Source organism: Cebidichthys violaceus, unplaced genomic scaffold, assembly GCF_023349555.1.
Source record: "Cebidichthys violaceus isolate CVI_PGR_0920_01 unplaced genomic scaffold, fCebVio1.0.p SCAF_20, whole genome shotgun sequence".
NCBI classification, from domain to species: Eukaryota; Metazoa; Chordata; class Actinopteri; order Perciformes; family Stichaeidae; genus Cebidichthys; species Cebidichthys violaceus.
In genome coordinates this window covers 6765033-6788797 of record NW_027176373.1, presented here as the reverse complement: position 1 = coordinate 6788797, position 23765 = coordinate 6765033, and the positions used below count along the sequence as shown (strand labels likewise).

Genomic DNA, 23765 nt, shown 5'->3' with positions numbered 1-23765 from the left:
TGAAGGGAAAGACTGATGTTGTGTTTAATTTCTTTCTATTTGAACTTCAACCATTGGTTAATCATTTGAAACCATAATCAAATGTTGACGGTACAGTATCTTCTATTTTTCACTAAGCACTGCTCTCTATGAAGTGTATAAAATTACTCAAACAATAAAACAAACAGCATCTCAGCCCCAATGTCTCACTGATCTTCATTTTTGACTGTCATCAAACACAGTTACAACTGCATACTGCTGTTCTGACTTCTGAACAATTCTTGACGTCACACATAGAAAATTGTCACTTCACCGTAAACATCACAGTGAGAGTGACTTTCACAACAGCACAATTTTATACAGTGGGACTTCACAGCATGATACAATAAGCACATTCAGCAATGTAGAACAAGAAGACTACCTGTCTTCTGTACTGTTTTAAATGCTGTCATTGACAGGGCACACAGATAAGGCCATATGACTTATTATGGTAAATACTGTACCAGTAGTTGATACATTAAGAAACCTATAGAGACACTCTGAAGATAGTATATGTTAAATTATAATGCATGTCAAATTTGAAAAATTAAATAATTCCAATAAAAAAAATGTAAATGGTAAAACGTTTTTTTGAAATAGAAACTTAAATAGCTTTTCAAAAAATAAAATGATGTCTTTCTCTCTCCCTCATATATAAGCAAACGTCCAAAATCTCAAACATACAATACAATCTTCACTGATATGTGGGTCTGTGTGAGGATCAAGACATGACTAGGATTTAATGGAAATAGCAATGGAAATTCCTCCCTGGTGCAGTACTACAAACCTCTAGTCCTCCTCGCCTACATATGCTGAGGACAGATCTAGGTCTAACATCCTCTGCTCTGCCTCACTCAGCCTGTAGGGCGAGCCACCACCGCTGCTGTAGCCTCCAGACATTGGCAGAGAGTGGCAGCGGCCTTTCCTCTGCTCCGAGGGCGATACACTAAAGGTGGAGCTGCGCTGCCGCCCCTTGACCCCAGAGCACGACTGAGCCTCCTTCAATTTCCGGGCCAGGATGTTCCTCTGGATAGGCGATGGGCCACGACGGTTCCAGTTCTGCTCAGCACGCTCTGCGCGATCCACACTCAGGCCGGCGAGCCCTGCGGCTGGACCCCCGATCCCCGAGATTCCCTCTCCACCTCCTGCCTCACCACCCCTTTGCCTATCCTGAGCGCCACCGACTTCTGCTGAAATGCTGTTTGTGTTGGTTCCCGTGTGTTTGAGCTCATTGCTGTGAGAAAGAGCAGCTGTTTCTATCCAGGGCTTCCTCTGCTCATTTCTCTGGGGTCTGGATTTAGCCCACTCTGGGGCCCCGTGCTCTGGAATGGGGTAAGAGCTGTATGGCTGCCTCTCCCATCCTCCTTTATTCCAACAACTTCCTTCAGGAAGGGTCCGAGATCCAACCTGAAAAGGACAATGTATTATCTCTGTTAATTAAGGAAATATGATCTACAATGTAAAAATATGAACGCATAAATAAAGCTGGATAGTTGACCTGGGTCATGCTCCTTTCTCTAAACTGTCTGGAATGTACAGAGGATAGAGGTTGGGGTTTGGTGTCGTTAAAACTGGAGGTCCGGCGGAAATTTGGATTCTTATTAAAGGAGTTTCCCATCGCTGCTTCTCCTCCTCCTCTGAGACCAACTAACCCACTCCTCTCTACCATCTCCACCCAGTCAGCGGTGCGGTCACGCCATTTTGAGCTGCCCCCACTTGCATGAGCAGAAGGACCTAAGACGAGCTCCACTCTGGGACTCAGTCTGTCTGGGGGGACCCTAGGAGTCTGCGATGGCAGCTCAGAAAAGCGAGTTGCAACCCGAAAATGATTGTGGTTAGCGTCGTCCTGGAGGCCCACTGGGAGTGTGGGATGAGTGAATCCACTTGGCATAGGAATGGGGGAGTTTGTGGGTGAAGCAGATGTCCCTAACACGGTGTCATGGACAGGGCTGGAAGAGACATGGTACAGCTGTGTTGCCTCCTTTAACCCCTTCTTCTTCATTTCTTTCAACTGCTGCTGAGCCAAATGGTACCTAGAGAGACAATATTGTTATTTCTAAGACTGGGGGAGTGACAAAAAATGTTCTCAGGTGATGAAAGTAAAGAATATTCTAAACATACCCAAATATTGGTGGCAGCACCTTCAGACCTGTGGGGGACAGCCTTTCTGGGTCCTGTGAGAGAGGTATCACCAGGGCCTGTGAGAGAGGCTGACTGCTCGGGGAAGGCCTGTCTTTCTGGGCTACACCCACACCCGTGCCTCCCGGTTGGCCATGGCCGTCAGACAGGCTGGGCCTCTGGAGGCTGTGGCCACAAATGGACGCCTCGTCGGAGAGCTTGCGTCCCCCAGGGGAATGCATGGAGCCTCTGCGGACAGAGCTGCACTGAGGGGTCTTGCAAAGCTTTCTCCACAAAGTCACCAGAACAGTAGCCAGAATCACAGCCAGGCAGAGGGAGATACCGACCACCACGACCATGTTACCACCCAGGGGGGCAACTCCGACAGCCACAGGTGGGAGGGATGGAGAAGGAGCGGGCACCACTGGGAACAAGAAAAGGGAGACAGTTATGTAAATGGTATGCTCCAAAAGCACATCTAGTGTTTTTTGGACGAGGAGAAATATGAGGAAATATGAGAAAGTGAAAATCAAGGGACAGAGAGAGTGAGGGATGAAAAGACTGACCGACACAGTCCTCCAGCGAGCAGAGGGACTGTTCCTTCACCATGCCAGTGCACTGCATCCCTCCCACACCTGAGGGCAGCAAACACTCACGCACTCGTTCCCTCACCCCCTCTCCACAGCTCACACTGCACACACTCCACGGCAGCCACGGGCCCCATGACTCTGCAGAAAAACAGATTGGCAATTTTTTTTAAATTGCAGATAAATTAGTAAGTGCACAAGCGTTAAATATGTGTTGTTAATGTGAATGTTGTGTAATGCTGGGATCATTTTGAGGGAATAAAAAGCCAGTAGAAGTATAACAAATAGAACCCTGGAGCTGAAAAAGATGCAACCATCATATCACATGACATCGACCAGTTAATGCTTCATCCCCAAAATAGACAAAGCCAGGACACACAGCGACAAAGGCATCTGACTATATTTAGAATGTGACAGTTCAACGGTTTATTATCTAATTGGTAAATGGCCTTAAAGTTAGTGCTGCCTATGTTAACATTATAATTTCTTATGAATGACTCAGTTGTGTAGCTGCACAGTAAATAACAGAATAATGAGTTATGTGCTGAGGCTGACACTTCAGTGTGATGTGACATTATGCACTGTGGTATTAGTTACACTAGGATGCAAGGGAATGTACAAGAGTAAATATAGTGGCACGGCCCGTCAGCTGTAGTTTACGAGGCCTATTTTCTGCATTGTGGTGATATGCTTTGTTGGCACCGATTTCATGTTTTTTTATGTTATGATGTTCCGTTTGCACACTGCATTTTCATAATACGATTTCAACATAGCTCTACATCTGATCTTGTTATGTTGTTGAGACAGATAAGGTCACCCTCCACCTCGAAAAACAAAAAAAAAGATGACTATTTCAGTCAAGCCTTAAAATAGTCTTTGTGTTTGCTTCTAAAAGTTTGACTTTAACGCAAAACAATCTTATGAGGCTGTCATCTTTTTTTTTTTTTATAATGCAATGTTCAATCTCACCAGGATATTGCTATTTATAGATATTAAATGACAGTGTGACAATGAGCAAGCAGACACAACATCAGGACCCAGAAACCAAAGCAGCTAAATGGAATACAGCCATCATTCATTTTAATTTTAACACCTGTGTTCTTCTTATTTTGGCCGGTCAAATGTCTTCTATGAAAAAGGCACTTTGCCTACTCCTTAATGAAACCATTCCTTGATTAATGACTGAGAGAAAGTTACTCCTTCCCTCCAGGTTTTAGGAAGATCACAGTGTAAATGTATTTTTGGCAGGTGCCAAATGTGCATGTGTCGATCTATTACATCTCACCTGCACTCCTGTGAACCACCAAACAGGTCTGTGCGGGGCTGGGGGAGCGACTGAAGTTAAAAACAAAGCGAAAGCAGTACTTGTTTCTTCCAGTGTAAAACACAGAGCAGTTGAATTCTGTCTCGTTCTCTCCCTGGGTCAGCCAGTTGAAGGCCAACAGAGGTGAAGAGGGCTCCTCTGCTCCAAACCCCACCAGTGCTGTTTCACCTGCCTCCATCCCTGAGGAACCCGCAATCCCTCTCCCAACACCTGCCTCCTTATACAGCAATACTTTCCCATTGACGTGAGCACAAGGTGGGGTTATCAGTTTAACAGTCATAGTCCCTTCACAACCACTCCTGTAAGCGTTGGTATTTTCCACCAGCAGCTTATAGGAGAAGATGCGGGACAGGTAGAGCGGTCCAGAGCTCTTCACATCCTGTGCTGCGTGAGGAGATCGTAAAGCCACTTTTATGAAGTCTCTCTCTGTGAAGGGGAAGGCGCAGGACAGCTCAACATTCTGGGAACGGAGGGGTTTGATTGGGTGTCGCGTGCGGGCTTGGACCTTGTCGATGCTGATTCGCCCTATCTTGTTGTACTCCATGTAGCTGACTTCTAAGAAGAGAGCCGAGTCGATGCCACCGGAGCAAGCCTGAAAGTGTTCATTAGTGGATATCCCAACCTGGAGAGAGAGAGAGAGAGAAGAAGAGATGTATAGATCACTCTGATCCTCGTTCCGCAGCACAATAAACCTTAGTGTTTCAAGTTTGAGATCTTGTTTGTCTTGCCTGAAATGATCCTGAGTGGTTTCCGGCCCTGTCCACAGCGATGTGAAAGGTGGGCCACTGCACCTGCAGTTCTGAACTCCACCACCAGGCAGTGCTCTCCGCACTACTGCCATGTGTGCCATCAGCACGAGAACCAGCAGTGATGCTGGTCTGCCTCAGCAGGAACCGGAAAGTTCCTGCATACAGGAAGCAAGAACACTTGAACTCCACCCTACCGGCCGATTGGATGTTGGGGATAGTCCTGGTCAGAAGGGTGGTGTTGGTTTCCGTGTTGACCAGCGAAAGGCTTGTGTTGCGGATGGTGCTGCTGTTGGATTTTGTGCTGAAGTCCACAAATACACTGGCGTTGCTGAGGGCAACGTGGAAGGAGGGCCAGATATTGAGCCCTGCCAAAGCTACAGGAAAGGATGAAAAGGAGTCACATAAAGCAAAGAAAGAGACCATTTCACCTATTGTTCATGCATCGTGCACAAAAATCTACTGCATTTTGTACATCTGCTTTTTTATTGTTCTTGTTTGTCTTGACTTTGCAAGCTGACTGTTACCGTGGCCATAGAGCTGTGTCTGTGACTCAGTTTTCTGCAGTGAGTCATTAACATGTTCTATAATTGATACAAATATCTGTTTAGGTGTGGACAATATGTTAAGTTGTAATGTTTGGACTGTATGGTAGTAAAATGGGAACATTTCTAGTTCATACACATTTTAGTAATCAATATGGGAAAACCTTTGACAACATAATAATTGTGCATCATGATTTATGATACCAAAATCCCATGCACATTTATCTAACAACAAATGATGTATAGGCCTATTGATATACGGTATTTCCCATGTCCAGGTGACATCCAGTTAAATTACAATAGGCCTATCAGCATCCAGGGAAAAAGTAAAAATGTTTGCCGCACAGTTGCACATTATTTTAAGAGCTATTGTGCCGTGCAGTGTCTAAATCCTGCTGTAAAAACCTCACAAAAGCACAGAGGGTGTGGGAAGAGGAAGAGGCTGACCCGACATTACACCCTTCAATCCTCTGCCTTTTTTTCCCTCCAGGGTGGTAGAGCACGTTTAAGTTAACATGTGTTTGCTTGATCAAGTGAATGACAAAAATGAATGATCCTGCCAGCATTTTCAAACATGCAGTCGTGTTATTAAGATTGTTGTTTGGGGACACTCACCATATCCCATGAGTGCCAGCAGAAAGGGCAGCAGTGAGACAGCCTGTGGCATTCCGATGTCCGTGCCTCGGTTTTCTCCTTCAGCACATGACCGTCCTCTTCCACCATCCCTGACCTCTACAAATCAGAGGCAAATCACAAAATAAACAAAGAATCCACAAGAAGGCAGCAGGCAACAACCAATAGTGGTTGTGGGCGTCATCGGACAGAATGAGGCTTGGAAGATGCAGTGCACTGATCTGAGGTAAAACAGGAAGGCTGGAACATGAAGCTCTGACCATGACTTTTTTGGATTAACAGTGGAGACTCTTCCTTCCATCAGCAGACAAGCAGTCCATAACAAATATTCATGAAGGAGAGCCAAATCCTTGTTGTGTGGTTGCTTGCAAAGTTGTCATTATTGTTTCTCTACTGTACAAATTATAAACATTCCAAGGAACAATTTTTCTGGCACCAGGCTGCTGCCTGGATTTCACACTCCCATTCAAATCGTAGTATTCGGGTTTGCTTTGCACTAGCATGGACCATAGACTGTATATAAGTTTTTACTTAAATTAGTACATTACGCTACTTGAATGCACTGTAGCTGGGTCAAAAACTTTGCCTAATATTTATTCTCAGGTGAAGAGTATAATAGTCAACTCCTAACCAAAGATAGTATCTCCTTTAAACTCATCTCAAATGTATCTGTGCTTAGCCACCAAGAAGGCTGAATATATATAATGTTATTTATTTGGAAAATATAATAAATAATACATGTTAAATATAATTCTAAACCTGGGTTTTAGCATAGGCTATCTAGTTCTTAGACCCAAAGTTTAACATCTCAGGCACACTGTGTTCATAACCCTCATTGCTTTTAGCTGGAAAATAGAGCTTTTGTACTCACATTTGTTGTCGACTCAGCACAGCATAATTCACCTCCAATTTTGCAACACAGAAACCGACAACAACAGTCCCTCCACGTGCTGGTAAAACTTGTTTTTTTTCGACTGATAAACTACTAATGACAGTCGGTCAGCGGGACCAGCGTCAAAGACCCAACTGAGATCTCAATAGGCGCGCGCCGGTGTTCAGAGCGCGTGAGAGATTCCGCTCACAGTCACTTCACGGTCAGCAGCAGCAGGGCGGATTGAATATTATCCGTCTGTCTGTTTCTTCCCAAAAATTTACAGGCACAGTAAAGACAACGTAGGCGACTGTGCAGCGGTAAACAAACCAATAGGCTATTTTATTCCAGAAAGAAATGCAGAGATAAATATGAATGAGGAAATGTTTTAAACAAATTTTGCATTTTTTTATCCAACAATCACCTTTTAATAAGATGCGTGACCTGTTTCTCAAGTTTACTTTTTAACTGTGTTTTAACTTTATTCACAGATAAAAACAAAATGTGTATGAAGATGTTGTAAACGATTGTCTATAAGAATATCATGATAAAGTCATATGGAAAATCAAGACAGGGTAGCGTTGTGTATCTCAATCAGCCCAGGAGGCAGGGTAGCAAAATAAAACGTTTTATACAATTAAGTCATGACAGTAAACAGAAGAACTATTCATCACAAACAATCAGATGACCCCCCCCCCCCCCCCCCCCCCCCCCCCCCCCCCACATAAGATGACTGACAAGGTCTTCTTCTATTATCCATTGATGAAAGAAAACTGAGATTTGAGCAGATGACACTGATTCAGCCTCATGGATTCACTTAAAATGCACCATTGAGTAAATCCATATCAGCATGCAAGAACAGGACCTATTTTGTCTTTTAAGATCCTCACCCAAAGTTCAATGTCATGCATGAATCTCTAATCATTACGATCAGTCCTGCCTCAGTTTAACTCTTGAAACAAGTAGGTATATTCGTGAACTATACATGTAATCTAATCAGCTGTAGCGCTGAGACCTTCACATTTCCTCAAGAGAGACAGCTGAAAACAGGAAGCGTCTCTGAAAATGAAACACCCTTTACTGTTCAGCTCTGTTCACAATGGGAACAAAGAACTGTTTATTCTGTGTGAGAAGCTCTACAAGGACACACACACACACACACACACACACACAGATTAGACATTATAGTAACAATCTCAGCAGAAAACATAACTTTTAGACATGAGGCTACTTAAGCCCAGATGGGATTTATTATAATATGCTCCCATCTCACCAATTCATTATTACTTCTGCAGTTACTCTTTATGATTTACTGTGAGTAGACATGGTAATGTGATTTTACAAGTGCATTTATAGGGTGCTTACCTTCAGTCTGCCTTCAAAACGGTCACAACTGGCCTTTCTACAACATAACCTCTGCAATGAATGGATTAATTGAATGAATATTGACATTTGGCAACATGCCCTATCACTGTGAACTAAACTAACAGCAGATTAGGCATTTTATTTTATCTTCTTGATCTTTCTTGAATGTATTCTAGACAAAAGTTATTACATTCAAAAACAGTTTGACAGGAGAACAAAAGACATTAATCCCGTTTTAATGGACAAGATGAAAGGTAAATCAGGGTTTTTAAATTCATTGTAAGCTGGACATCTGGGCATGTTCTCTCCCTCCACAGAAGATGAGACAACATGACAAAGCTTCATTCCTTGTTCATTTATTACAGAAATGTACATTTTACTTTGGAAAACATGTAATCACTCGTTATGGGCCTTTCATAACAATCCATACTTGTTTTGTAAAAAATAAGTATACGCTTTGCGTCACAAGAATGTGTGAAGAAAATGTCCACAGGATATCCCATTATATCAATTTTCCCAAACCTATTTGTTACTAAATGCACATGATGATCACTCCATCAAACAGAGCAGATCTGGGAACACTTTGCTGCTTGTACAGTATTTGAGCAGTTTCTGGACGATAGCTGGCAGTGCCTAAGGTGGATTTGCAAAGATCTACCACCAACCGTTAAAAAATCATAACCAGACTGAATAGGTACATTATCGCACTCAAAGTACAGCAGACTCTCTGCCGTGCAGCGCTACGCTCATGTAGTGCCAATGCATTAGTCTATCAGCAGAGACAGTGCTGCCCAGTTGAAGTTATTTTTTTTTCCTTTTTCAGCAACAATGACTGTGAACAGGTCAAAAGAGGTTCGGGTAGAATCTCAAACCCTCAACAGAGTCATCTCTACACAGGTGGCCCACCTTCTCAGCCAGCAACAACCTGGAGACAGAGGAAGGAATAGAGAAGAGAAGAAGAATTAAATGAGAAACAAAGAAAACTGTGAATATTCTCAATGTTATACCAACACGGTGTAGTAAAACAGATCGCCTGTGTCATCTGTATTGATGAGATTCACAACTTACCGTTCTTTGGAGAGAAGAACAGAGAGACCCAAGAGCTTTGCAAACTCCTCTGCGGTCAAGGAGCCTTTGTCTGACACCTGTAGAAGAAGAAGATGAGACAAGATGTGGAATTAATTAAAAACTTTGAACCTAATGCTGGCGACTGACTTAAAAATATATATCCAAGACAGCATGCTGTTTGATCCGTCTAAAGCGTGTCAATGTCAGTATGATGTTTGTAATGGTAAACGCTTACATTGTCCAGTGCTGAGGCTATCATTTCCTCTTCGCTGTGAGACTGCAGCTGGACCACCATCACACCGCTGTCAAACACACGCAGCCTACAAAGAGGACAAGATGGATGACGGCAACAGTGTGTGTGTGTGTGTGTGTGTGTGTGTGTGTGTGTGTGTGTGTGTGTGTGCGTGCGTGTGCGCGAGCGAGAGAGAGAGAGAGAGAGAGAGAGAGAGAGAGAGAGAGAGAGAGAGAGAGAGAGAGAGAGAGAGAGAGAGAGAGAGGAATGATGTTTTATGAAGCTAATATAAGGAGCGCTGGCTGAAGAACAGCAACCAGTTTGCGGGTACTAGGACCAGCGTGGTGCTGGAAGTGACAGGAAATGACAGTCGCAGAGGTCTGGACAATACCTCCAACAACAGGAAGTCAGACAGGAAGAGCCTGGCCTCTGGGATATAGTGCAGGCGTCAACCCTGCACTACATAACACAAAGGCTGATCTATACATATATGAATGTATGAAAGAGGGAAGACATAAATTAAACAATACAAAGACAAACAAAACTCACCTCAACGGGAGCTTCAACGACTCAAACATCTTGCAGGCGTTTACCAAATCTTCTGGAGATAAGAGCTGTACAAAGGGACAGAAAAGTGACCTATGTGCCTGACACCAAAGACCTTTGTGTGTAGTGAGAATGTATAAGCTGTGTAGTATTAGTTCAGCTAGAGTGAACATGGGTATGCCCACTCAAGTACGATGTTCAGTGTTTCTGGGTGTGCATCTGTGAGCATTACCTCCATCCCTCTGGCACGGTTGACAAGACAGTACACCTCAGTGAGAGCCATCATACCCCCACGCTCCTGAGAGAGAGCAAGAGTAATAAGAGTCAGAAAATGGAAAAGAAATAGATGACTAACATTAGAGTTTGATCTTAGATGTAAAATCACACCAACCTCCAGAGGAGCCTGTAGCATATCTCCCAGCTGCTTAGCTAGCTGCAAATGGTAATGTGTACCTGATCCATGAGTTTCCCTGGTCACGGGGTTAGCAATACCCATGCTCAGCAGGTAGGACTTAAACCGAATTGTCTATAAAGCAGAACAAAACTGTTAATAAAAAGCAAAACTACTTGGAAAAAATATTGTGGGTAATTACGAGTAAAGAATGACAAGGTGTAGCGGCATCATGTAATCACAACATCAGTTGTGTGCATAATGGTCCAGTGAGGTTAAAGAGTACTTTATGATTAGTTATTGCTGTATGAGCAGTAGTTTGAAGCCACGCCCATTGTTCTCCTGTTTCCGTGTCTGATTATGCTCAAGTTCCTACCTCATCTTCTGTAATGTCTCCCTGCTTGTCTTTGATCTTGTTGGCTATAGATCTGGACAGCTCCACCATCTCCTTGGCCTGTTATTTAAAGCAGACAATCACTCAGCAAATCCCACCGCATAGCCGTATATGAGCTTAACACAGGTTTGATATCTATGGTTATGATGTTTGAACATAAGAAGACTTCAAAAAGGTAAATAATTATATATTAAATCAACAACTACAGTAACAAAATATGAACATACAAAAGGAAAGCGTTCTTTACCTTCACCATCAGCTTACTGAGATCCTCAAAGGCCTGGAAAAAAAAAAAAAAAAAAAGAGAGACTAAAAGGGTAATTCACAATTTTCACAATTAAATAAACCACAAAAACTTCATGGCTACATATATAATTGAAATATCATTCCACAAAAGCCCCACCCAAAAACTGAACAGTCTCCCTAGCACTACACCCTTAACATTCAGCTAAATATACGTCATTTTTATTTCATTTTATTGTATTCATATTCAATAAATACCAACTGAGGTTGCATAAACACATAACTTCATGGATGCCTTATGAAAGTCACAGCAGCTGTGGTCAGCTTGATTTAATGTCAGTTACAATAAATTCCGATGGTGACAAGTATTTGGCAGAAAAAAAACAAACAGATCAAAACATTCATAGAAAGCTCTTGAACTAAACCACTCCGTATTCTCAGCATGTTCACAGTCATTTCCATAAAAATATGGCTAAATAAACATCATCAGCTGGGAGCTTTGAGGAGACACATTTCTCGGTATTTCCGTATTTTTGCTCGACAGTACCTCAGAAATATTTTTGTCTGTTTCTTTCCTCTTCTCCTCTATCTTCCTCTCAATGCCAACAATCCCCACGGCGCGCGTTCTTCCTGCCTGCGTGACCACAAAGGAAAGAAAAACACACGATCTGAAACGTAACACAGAGACACTTTAAAAGAAGTCTGAACGGAAAGACAAACGAGGGAACACATTGTGGTCAACTGCTGTTACGGTACATAAATCAATTTTAGTGACTGTGATTTCTTAGTGTTTATCAATAATGTATGTAATCTCATTTAGAGACATATGACCTAATGCAAATGAAAGGACAGAGTGTAACTGCCAACATAGAAGTTTATTTTTACTTTGGTGTGAGTGCTGCTGTGGGACACTATACTTAAATTGATGTCAATGCCAATTTCTACCAATTGAGCAATACGTGTCACTATTATATATTGGTGAATCGTCATAAGGCAGAAGAAGTTCTGACTAGACCAATGATATAGACAAGCCCATAAATATGGAGACAACACTGCCATCCTGTGGTACATAAATGGAATTGATAGGTGTGTACATCACCTAATAAAATGCTGAAAGGCAGTTTGGCTGGTGAAGTGAAGAGTCTAACCGGATGCGAAGGAGCATCTGTTCAGCTTCTAACCTGAGAGCCGGTTCCTGTGGGGATGGGTTGTGAGGCTGGCGTATTCTCCCATCTCTTCTGAGTCATTTCTTCTGTTAGCCTCCTGTAAAACTGCAAGCAAACGACACCACGTCAGTTCCCAGCAGTAAAGAGTCTCACTTAAGAATGCTCATTAAAAGATGAAAAAGGTAAAGAAAAAAGCTCTTTTAGCTACTTGTATGAGTGGCACTACCTCAATCTGCCCGTGTTCTTTGAAGGACAGCTTGATGAAGGAGTACTTGCTATGTTGGTAGGGACCTGGCTCCTTGTTGGAAGGCGTTGCATGCAGGTGGATAATTATTTTTGCACTACAGGATAAGAAATGCAAATAGTCAATTCACCATTTTCTTCTTTTAAATTAAAATTATTATCAACTAACGATTTTTTCCCAGATCTTTCAACTACAGGGAGCTATGATATTCTCCCCAAATACAACTACCAGTTATCACGTGACCAAAGCTCCATACTTTATTCATGTGATCACAACGGAGCCCTCTTAACAACAAGAAGCATTTAGCTCCAGAAAAAAAGCTATTAAATGAACCTTAATAAAGGGTTTTGGTTCAAATTTAGGTATAAAAACACACTATTTTGTTGTCTATGTTAATGTAATTCTGATAGCCTACTTCTCATTTCTGTTCATATTCCTGTGCCCAACACAAGATGTATTTACTGACACTCACCTCTTTCCTATTCCTGCAGCCTGCTCCTCAAAGAAGATGATCTGTGACAGGGGCATGGCTATGCAGCATTCCTACAAGTGACAAGAGAAATACAGAAGTCACACAAGAGAGACACACAACATAAAATATGAAAAGACAAATCTGTGAACAATGTGGAACCAACTCTCACACGATCACTGCTGTCTTACATGGTTTTTAACGTCCCTCCAGATCAACCGATGGGTGCTCAACAAGGCAACTCCAACATCAAGCTTAGCCTGGTCCAATGACAGGAGAGTACATGACGTTATTATGTTAATTAATCAAACCGTCAAAATCATTCAGCTAACGTTCTCTTATTAACATTGTTGCACGGAAGTTGTAGCTGCTGTATTGTTGTGTCAGGCCACAAACTTCGCCATCAGAAGACAAAACTATACCTTATCATCGCCGTCATACAGTCTGACACCTCGTTGCTGGATCACTAAAGTTTCGTTTATTTCCAAGAGCCCATTCGACCATGAAAAGCAGTCCATTTTTACTATTACAACAGACGATTATTGTCTATAATGCTGCTCTGCCGCCGAGACCCATTTTTATGTTTACTTCCTGTACGCTGTTTTGCCCTGACTCTGCCTGCTTAAAAACACCAACATAGAACACGAAAAATATATATGAATCAGAATAAATTAAATCGATAGTTATGTTGTCAATACATCAAATGATAGCATTATTTATACCACTAAACCAACTATAATTCTGTTATATATTCATACTTTGCTGCATGGGGTCTTTTCTGACAGGCTGCCTTCTTTAGGGGTCCTTTCGGCTGTTGACGTTAATAGCGCCAGCTGTCAGGGGGAGCTAGCAAGGCTGCTATATTTCCGAGCGCGTTATTTTAAAATTTGTAATGATTTCTTTTTTATATTTTCCAGTCTTTATCGTAATTATCGCTAGCACTGGATATAAACTAAACTTGAATGAATTTAGGTCCAAAGAAATCCGCCTTTCCCAGTGTCTTTTTGTTGAGTTGTGCACAGAATTCTAAGGATTGCTGTAGCTGGCTAGCTTGTTGTTAGCTGCGGACAAATCTGGTGCAGGCAGGATTTCCACTGCAGACACAGCTTCTCTTGTTTGGAAGTCATTGTTCATGGGCGGAAAGTTGTATTTTATATAAGCACTGTAAAGACCTTTACTACGAAACTAAAGGATACGGATTTACTGCAAATAAGCAATGCTTTGAATCATGCTTTTGCAGCATTATGGATTTGAATCAGTAACGTTGGATGGCAAGCATGGTATTTAGACTTTAAGTCATCCGAATGCATTTTATCTCAAATCATCTTATCTGCTGCATTGTAAAACGTGTATTTACCAATTGCGTGGTATAATAACTGTATTTATTGACCAAGAGGCGAGCGTTTATTTAAATCAACAAACATGGATAAGAAATCATTTGATATAGTCTTGGATGAGATAAGAAAGGTAAGGAGTGTCTAATCCCAAATTGTCTGACTGATTTAAGATTTGAAATTGTCTCATATTTTAGGGGTTTTGGTAATTCTTCATTGTGTGTTTCAGTGTGTCCTGACAGATCAGCGGATCAAAGCCATAGAGCAGGTGCACGGCTATTTCTCCAGTGAGCAGGTAACTGTCCATACAGCGACACGGCCATGTGATGTTTATCTCTCGGTTATACGTTGTAACACTGTCTTGAACATCCGCAGGTGATGGAGATACTGAAATATTTCTCATGGGCGGAGCCACAGATCAAAGCTGTTAAAGCTCTGCAGCATGTGAGTAACGCGTGTTTTAAGTGGCAACAAAGTTTACATTTTGCATTGCTAAATATGTTTTCTAGAAATGGATGTAATTTAATTGTGTAAAAAGTTATTATTTTGTGTGGCATTACCACCTCTCTCTCTGTCGTTGGTATGTTTTAAAGTGTTGGTTAAACACGTTTCTCCTTCTGTTGCCTTTAGAAAATGGTTGCAATCCCCACAACCAAAGTTGCAAATATCCTGAATTGCTTCACCTTCTCAAAGGATCGACTGATTGTCCTGGAACTAATAGCTTTGTGAGTACATTTTGAAAATGCATTTAAAAAAAAGAACATAGGGTCAAATGTTGTAATATCAGCCGATTGGGTAATTAGTTACTTGTTTTAATATGGATTTTTATTCCCAAACAGGAACATTTCAGATGCTCAAAACTATCGTCCTGTGGAGGATCTGTTTCGCATACACTTGTCTGAGAAGAAGCGGGCTCGCAGGATACTGGAGCAAGTAAGTTCACCGATACAAATCTAATTTCATGGTGTTGTTTGTGTTCTAGGTAGGTTGCTGATTTTATGTCTCGGTATCAAAAGTCCCTGTGGAACCCCTGTGGTAGCGATAGCCCCAGTGAACAATTGTCTCCAATCAATTGATGCAATTTAAATAATGAAACGGTCTAAAGTGATGCTTTTAGAATAGCGGTGTGCTTGTGTTAATGCATTATCTTTGACATCCCTGAAAATTGTAAGGTTTCAATGCATGCTGTAAATACAAGCAAACACACACACAGTTTCTAAAAGAATACTACACTTGTGTGTCACTAGGTATGTAAGGTTGGCTGCAAGGCTCCTGTAGCCATGATCTCCTCGTGTGGTATGATACCAGGAAACCCATACCCTAAAGGTAGACCCAGCCTGGTCAGTGGCACATTCCCTGTAAGTATGTCCAGGGCTCTTCACTAACAACTTGTACTGTTTAGAGGAAGAACTATAGAAGGTTAAGTTCATTCTAAAATGTTATTTTACTTTGAATGCTGTGTACCTTTTTTTTTTTTTTTTTTGTAAAAACTGTGTTGCATACAAAAAAATGTAATTGGTCTGAAATAGCTGATAGTGATACTGAGCTCATGTGTTTGTCTTGTGATTTTGAATTGAAGTGCCAGCAAAAAAGTGGCACACCTGACACATTTTGTCTGCTTAAAATAAGCCTGACTTTGTAAACGTGTATTTTGTTTTTGATACACAGGGAATTCCTCCAGTAAAGAAAGAAGCGGAGAAGAAAGAGGACACTTCTAACAATCTTGAGGGGAAAGGAATTTCTGCTCGCATCATTGGACCTTTCAAACCCGTAAGCACCAGAATGAGAATCACAGACTGGGATGATGTAACAGTACCAGGATGCTCCAGAGAACCCTCATAACTAAGTGACGAGGCCTCACATGACTAATAACAATGCTTACGCTTAATAAAAACTTTATCCTACACGTCAAGTCATGGTTTAAAAGCTAACAATAGACGACTGTCGGACTAAGAAATATTTGAGGAAGAACACATCAAGACACACTCTTCACATTTAGATGTAAAGCGTGGAAATCAATTTTGCACACTGTACTCCATTCATTTCTAAATAGTGTAAATGTTGTGACTGATGAGGCTATACAAAATGTTTTGACTTCAGCTATTCATTAAAGATAATCATCTTGGAATATGGGGACATTTGTATTAAAACGACCACCATATGCTGCCTAAAAATCCCTCATTTGTTGGGCTTTTATACACAACAAGTGGTTTGATCTTCCACATTTTTCTTTCTGGTTTTCACTCAGTGTTTTAACAATGTAACATCAATGTGTAACTTGTCTATTGCTTTTGAAAACTTGAATTACAGAATTAGACAGAACTGGCTGATCAGTTAAGAGTGTTAAGCTTTTCCTTTTTTTTTTTTTTTTTTAGTTTCCATCAACCTACAACCCACATCGGCCTGTGCCCTACCCTATACCACCGTGCCGACCCCACGCCACCATCGCGCCAAGTAAGAAATGACCCTCATACACACACTCATCCCTGCTTTCCCACGCCCTGCCCTGTAATCCAACACTGTACACACAACTTGTCGATGATAGGAAAAGGGATGTGTAAAATAGAAGGGCTCTCAAACAATTGAGGATTTAATACTGCTGCTTTGAGTGGTTTTAGGTACAATGAGGCATGTTTTTTTTGTTTTTTTCCATCTGGGATTGGTTGAGGTATAGTTAGTTGTGTATGTGTATGTGAATGTGTGTGTGTGTGTGTGTGTGTATATGAATGTACGGTGGACGCTATTAATATGTGTAACTACTACTCAGGTGCGTACAACAACGCAGGCCTTGTTTCTGTGGGAGGGGTTATAACTACCAGCGTGGCCCCTCCCCCCTACAACTCCACCCACAAAGTAGCAGGTATGATTCGTTGGAAGCGCGTCTGTGTGAGAGAGCAAATAGACGTTCCTCGAAGCTTGCGGCCTAACTCTCTGGCATGCTGCTTACCTGTGCTTCTCAAGTTTTGAATGCCTTTTATCAGGTGAAGAATGAGCCTCTCACTTCTGGAGAACACTGAGTGACCAGAAAAATATGCCCCGTCGTACATTTTAGTGCAACCCAAAGCAGAGCTGTGTACTGGATTCCTTTTTGTTTTAGAGCTGTAGAGGGATGGATTCAATTCTGCAATATTATTTAGGGGGGTGTTGCCATTTCTGATATTAGACATGATCCAGTTTTTGTTCTCCTCTAAATGTGTAGGTAAAGAAGACAAAAAGTATTCAACATAAATACTTTTCAGTGTAATACAGTCCTGAACAACACCACAGAATGGTCAAAAGCAAGGCTATTGTATTGCAGTACAACATGAAGGTACTTCTGTTTTCTGGTCAGTCAGTGTAGAAGTGTGCGTTGATGAATTGTGAGGATGGGTCTGTTGTGGCGTGGACCAGGAATAGCTTTGAACTAATGTCATTAATCTTTTTCTTTGCTGGCATTTAACATGCATCGCTTGGGATAACTTGTATTTTTGAATGCAGTTTCTCATCAGTTTTCACAGTTGAAATACATCTCTTAGGGCCTTTGGGGAGACGTAGGGTCTTAAGATTTCTCAAGTTGTATTAAATTGACCAAAGTGTCCAAAGCAGAGATCAGCACAGTGTGTGTGATGAAAGTGAATATATGCAGTTACCGAGCCAAATAAGTTACCGTATTTTTCGGACTATAAGGCGCACTTAAAATCCTTAAATTTTCTCAAAAATTGACAGTGCGCCTTATAATCCAGCGCGCCTTATGTATGGTCACTTGTTGTGCTTATTGATCGATTTTATGTGGTACAATGCGCTCAAAAATCTGCCGAAATGTGTAAGTACGACTTTGGTAAGCAACGAAGCCGCTCCGCTCAATGGATATTCGGAGCATTACGGTACGCTGTGTCACTACCTGATCGGCCCCGTAACAGGAATGTAATGTCTAAACTAAAAGTCAAAATCGATCAATAAGCACAACAAGTAACCATCGGTCGCAACCGTCGTCCGAGCTTTCACGAAAGCTGGAATCATCACTGAACAGCCAAGTACCGATAACGGCAACAAGACTGACTCGGAAAATGACGAGAGGGATTCGGGCATTCTTGATGCCGAAATCGCATAGCTGTTTCACTCAGACACTGAAGATGAAGAATTCGATGGATTTGTGGAAGAGGAATGAATCGATAAGTGAGTGTATTTTTCTGTACCGGTATTTGTTGTTACAACTGAGTTGAATAAAGTTTGATTTACCGGACTGTGTTGTTTTGCTTAATGCGCCTTATAATCCGGTGCGGTTTATGTGTGAACATAGACACGTTAATTCACAGTGCGCCTTATAATCCGGTGCGCTTTATAGTCTGAAAAATACGGTATGTAAACATTTCCCCAAAGGTAAGAAGAAGACATATTCCAATCTTGAAATTTTTTATTATTTCCATATAATAAGTTGCACACCGCAGGGATGCTCTCTGGCTAGTCCTCCTTGCTGTGCATTGCTTCTTCTACTATAGTTTGTTGGGTTTTAACCTTTTCTTTTCCTACAGTTATTTAATGCAACTATGTGGTACTATTAAAAAGTATTTGCTTTTTTTCTTAGTTGATTCTAACACAATGTCGGATAATACCATTATTTGAGATCATCTTTTTCACCAACTTCTACCTTTTTGTCCCTCCAGGTTACGCCAAACCAGGAAATCCCCAGCACACCACGCCTGGAGTCAACAGCGGGCCCCTCCTCATCCCTCACGGGTCCACGCCTTCTACCCCTGTCCCACCTCAAGCGTCTCCCGCTCAGCCACCTCCCACAACCCCGATCACACCGGTCTTCCCCGGCATGGTTCCCTCTCACAACCCTAATTCTCCCTCCCCTGCTCCGTCCCCGTCTGTGATTAAAGGTGGTCCACAGACCCCCGGCGGCCATGTTACACCGACACCTTCGTCTGTCATTAAAGCCCACACGCCTTCCGGCACCCCTTGTGGGACTCCTGTCCCCGGCAGCGGGGGCTTCTCCCCTTCCCCCTTCCATACCGTTTCCCGACCGGGCACCCCCGCTTCCTCCCGCAGCGGCCCAGACCCTTTATCTCAGACAAACGCCATGGGCTCAAACCAGCAGAGGGGTTTCTCTCAGTCTACGGATCACCAGTCAGGACCCACCCACCACGGCATACACCCGCAAGCAGGTAACCCCTCTGGGTCAGTGATCCGAAGTTACACCCCCTCTGGACAATCCGCTCCAGTTAATCCGAACTGTTCCACTTCAGGTCCCAGTCCCAAACCCTCCCCGTCTCATTCAGCACAGATTCAGGCTGCCATGGCCGCCGCCGGAGTGCTGAACAGACACACCGGGGGTAGTAACAGTGGCAGTAACAGCCCTGTGCCATCTGCTTTCAAGGGAACCTCTCGCTCCGGCACACCCTCCGTTAGCTCGTTCGTGGTGCAAGGTTCTGCCCAGGCCGCTCTGGCTCGTTCCTTGGGTCTGTCTCACCCCTCGGGTTCTCCTCAAGTCTCTCTCTCTAGTCCGGTCGGTCTCACCGGCTTCCAAGCTCTGTCCTCCAGCCCGGCACCCTCTCATTACCCTGGCCTGTCCCCCTTTTCCTCCCTTTCATCCTCTCTCCCACCTTCCTCCATGCCTTCGTCCATGCCCTCGATGTCTCCCAGTACCAACATGTCTAACCATCCACAAACCTCCATCTACTCAGGCCTGGGCCCTAACGCCGCCGCAGCCTCCCCTTTCGGTCTGGGCCCCTCGTTGTTCCCAGGCCTTCCGCCTGGTGCTAACCCCGCTGCTTTCCAAGCGCTGGGGGTTTCAGGAGGGCATGGTGCCGGGAGCCCCGTGTTGTCTTCATTCATGGGCCTGCCAGGGGCCTCTTCGTCTTCAGTAGCGTCGGTTTCACCACTGCAGGCAGCGGCGGTGGCAGCGGCGGCCGCAGCTGGAGTTCCATCGTCATCGCCAGTGTTACCGGGCTTTGCGTCGGCTTTCAGCTCCAACTTCCAGCCCGGGTATGTGACATGTAACATTTTTACTTTCCAGTATTCAGAAGCCATGTTACATGGATAATCTAAAATAAACCTAATGATTTAATATTGATTTACTTTACTTACTTTATTATTTAATTTAGTCTGACATGAAAAGACCATAGCCGCTACTAAATTTAAATGTAGGTCTGTGAAAGTTACTGCTCTCCTCCCCGCAAAGGGAATTTATCAAAATGCCTAAAACTAAAAATCTAATACTATTCCTTTAAGTCACTATACAAAATAATGTACCAATGTTTGTGTTAATATTTTAAATGAATCTACAAATGTATGTATGGGAGCGGATACTTTTTCTTATTCCTTAAAACAGTAGTAGTATAAAGGTGGTTAAGAAAAAAATGAGATGTCTTGTGAAAACGACAGGTTGAAGGGCGTCATAAACCATGTGCATCGATTTTCCATGATGGGTGGAAACACTGCCCCCAAGTGCAAAGTCTACTACTGTGAGGGTCAGGCCCAGCCTTTGGTTTGTGTCGTCTCACAGAGTTCCTTGTGAGTTGTCTGCTAGGTGATTATTGTCAACCATATATTTAGCAGGTTATCTTGTCTGTGAACAAGTGTTGCAACAACAGCCTCACCTTTTCTATCGACATTTTATACACAACAGGTGGGTGGTGTCCTCCTTGCAAGAGCTATTAAATGAGCAAGCATGTTATACATCATAATAATAGTATAGTAGGGAAGAATATAATACATTTTTCACTTTAAATTACATATCCAACCATATATACTACTCCTGTAATAAGGTATCCGCTCTCATACATGCATTGGTACATTATTCTGTATACAGATAAGGAATAGTTCTAGAGTTTTAGTTTTAGGCTTTATGTTAAAGGCGCATAATCGCTGTGCGGCACAGAGGAAGATGAGAGCATTAACTTCCTACTGGTTCAACTGATCAGACATATTCATCACATTACCTCCTGTAAAACAGCCAAATGACAATTTTACACTGTTTTTCATATGGATAATACAAAGAGATATAACTAGTGAGCTTTAGGGGTATTGCATTTTGTTACCTTTTTGAAAAGAGCCTAGCTAACTCATTTCCAGTCTATATGCTAAGCTAAGCTAACAGAATGCCGGCCCTAGCCTTATATTTAAATGGTCAGATACGAGAGAACAACTCCTTTTTAAAAACCAGCAACAATTCTACTCATTATAGTTTAGTAGAATGTGTGTAGTATTTTATCACATTCAAATTAAAAATGAGTATTATAAACCTACTGAACGTACTATTGTAGTGATGATGGTAGCATTTCTGCGTGTTACAGGTTGAGCAGTGGACTCCAGCCTCCAGGAAGCAGCGGGTTCCCCGGCTTGCTGTCCTTCCCGGGGGTGCCGGGCTTCTCACCCTCTGCCTCTCCGGCTGCCCTCGGTGGCCTCCACAACTCAGCCATGCAGTCTGCCCTGCTGCAGGTATACACACACACACACACACACACACACACACACACACACACACACACACACACACACACACACACACACACACACACACACACACACACACACACACACTGTGCTCTGGCAGAGTAAAATGATTTGAATGTCGGTTTGATAAAGCCTTGATGCTTTTTGTCTTGTTCCAGGCTCATCCCTCGTCTGCGTTGGAGAGCTTCCCTCCTCAGCCCAACAGTTTCACCAACTATCCTCCCGGCCCAGGAAACCCCTTCCCCCTCCAACCAGGCCTGCACCCCCAGTTGGGTTGGCAGTGAAACTTTAAAACATTGAGTACACTTACACGTCGATCCCGACCCCTCAGCAGTTGTCGCGTTTTTATTTTCTTGGTCTTGAACCCTGAAGAACATGGGACCGATTTGAAGAGTTCCAATCATGTGTATGTTACAGCCAGAATGACTTACTACTACAAGAAACACTATTGTGAAAACAGTTGAAATAGTATGTGGGGGGATGGCATATTTCCTACATTATTCATAGTGAACAGTTGTAAATATCAGTTGTTAGGTTTTACAAGTAGACCATGACTGGTTTAAATGCTAGCTGGACTTGCCCGTTTTTAATCGAGTTTATCAACACTTATTAGTGAATAATGAATTATAGAAATGAAATTGAGAGATGTACATGATATCGTGTAATGAATTGACAGTATCCTCATGTATTTCATGCAGTCACAGTGGACATGCGTACGATACTGATTGATTATTGTGTTATGACATGAATCCTTTTGGTGGCTCATGGTATATTGTGCTATATGGCGCGGTCACATTTTGAGGAACATCATATTTTCGCTGTGTCGGGGGTGGGAGTGTTGTACACAAAAACTTGCATTTGGCAGTTCCACTCATGTCTGTGTGAAGTTTCAGTGAACACACGTGTATGGCTGTCAGCAGTTTCCCGTGATTCACATTGCGTATGTTTACACATTTCGTTTGACAGATGTCACCCTGCTAGTGGTATTATTACAGTATTGACCAGATCTACTGTATGCAGATGTTTCTGAGGACAAGCATATGTTGATCGATATATGGATTTGAGATACATGTCTTTATTCTTCAGTAATGCTTTGCAACATAGTGAAAACTGTAATTTTACCTCATTTACTGTGAACCTCAGTACACTCAGAGACAGTTGAGAGTAAGAGACGAGCCGTTTGATTCCCTGTGTTTATGTTTTGTGTCCTTTTTTGTATTTGCACCCATTTTATTATTTTGTCAGTAAACTGCTGGTTGCTGTAGCTGTTGCTGTATCTCTTTTCTGTGCCACGGCTGTCAGGAAAGCCATTGCTTTTATAAGTCAGATTAATCGATAGTGCACAGGGGCTAAACAATGCTAATTGCTGTGGTAGAGGGACATCTTCATACATACTTTATTATATCAGCAAAGTAAAGGTCCATGGTCAGAGAAAGTAACAGGATAGTTGTTCAATATTACAAAATGCTGCCTCAAAAGTGACCAAATAATGACCAGCACAAAGGCTGTGGTAAATGTGTTAATTAATATGCAATTGTTATTCTATTTTCTGTTATTTTATTCAACCCTCAGTATTCTAATAGTTTTACAGCCTACTTACAGTTCGTTAAGAACTTTACACGGTGCTTATCATGATCATCCGCAATATTGCTCAACACACAAGTGATGCCATCAGTCATGTGTTAATTAGTCATGAGAATCCAACACCCAGTCATGGGATCTCACTGGAGCATTTTCTATTATTGCAGGATTCTTTCCATTGTAGCCATATTTTGGCTACAATGGAACATAAAATATGTTTTATCCCTAAAATATGTTTTATCCCTAATATATTTATTTAGTTTCTATAAATTCAGTAAGTATTTTGTTTTTATATATATATATATATATATATATATGTAATAGCAAGGGGAAATAACTACTATATATATGTGTGTATATATGTATATATGTGTGTGTATATATATATATATATATATATATGTGTGTGTGTGTGTGTGTGTGTGTGTATATATATATATATATATATATATA

At 42.2% G+C, this 23765-nt stretch overlaps 3 protein-coding genes across 4 annotated transcripts; 1 reads left to right on the top strand and 2 right to left on the bottom strand.

The window, feature by feature from the left end:
* On the bottom strand, positions 1-7008 carry LOC137876394 (thrombospondin type-1 domain-containing protein 1). The gene is made up of 8 exons (XM_068715915.1): positions 6843-7008; positions 5954-6070; positions 4776-5170; positions 4009-4669; positions 2703-2864; positions 2140-2560; positions 1517-2051; positions 1-1425 (listed from the first exon to the last, which is right to left on the bottom strand). The coding sequence occupies exons 2-8, from the start codon at positions 6003-6005 to the stop codon at positions 808-810; spliced, it is 2844 nt and encodes a 947-aa protein (XP_068572016.1). The 5' UTR covers positions 6006-6070; positions 6843-7008; the 3' UTR covers positions 1-807.
* Positions 7009-8427: 1419 nt separating this feature from the next.
* Positions 8428-13548, bottom strand: vps36 (vacuolar protein sorting 36 homolog). The gene is made up of 14 exons (XM_068715914.1): positions 13383-13548; positions 13152-13220; positions 12964-13034; positions 12474-12588; positions 12263-12352; positions 11629-11715; positions 11086-11118; positions 10821-10898; positions 10445-10579; positions 10286-10351; positions 10057-10121; positions 9511-9595; positions 9276-9352; positions 8428-9132 (listed from the first exon to the last, which is right to left on the bottom strand). The coding sequence occupies exons 1-14, from the start codon at positions 13476-13478 to the stop codon at positions 9051-9053; spliced, it is 1149 nt and encodes a 382-aa protein (XP_068572015.1). The 5' UTR covers positions 13479-13548; the 3' UTR covers positions 8428-9050.
* A 253-nt stretch (positions 13549-13801) lies between these two features.
* On the top strand, positions 13802-22995 carry proser1 (proline and serine rich 1). Of its 2 annotated transcripts, XM_068715912.1 has the most exons (12): positions 13802-14427; positions 14524-14589; positions 14670-14738; positions 14925-15019; positions 15134-15227; positions 15542-15652; positions 15963-16064; positions 16670-16748; positions 17062-17154; positions 18938-20261; positions 21572-21716; positions 21890-22995. In XM_068715912.1, the coding sequence occupies exons 1-12, from the start codon at positions 14383-14385 to the stop codon at positions 22013-22015; spliced, it is 2349 nt and encodes a 782-aa protein (XP_068572013.1). In that variant the 5' UTR covers positions 13802-14382; the 3' UTR covers positions 22016-22995. The 2 variants fall into 2 exon arrangements, with proteins under 2 accessions (XP_068572013.1, XP_068572014.1); XM_068715913.1 differs by lacking the exon at positions 17062-17154.
* The last annotated feature ends 770 nt before the right edge of the window (positions 22996-23765 follow it).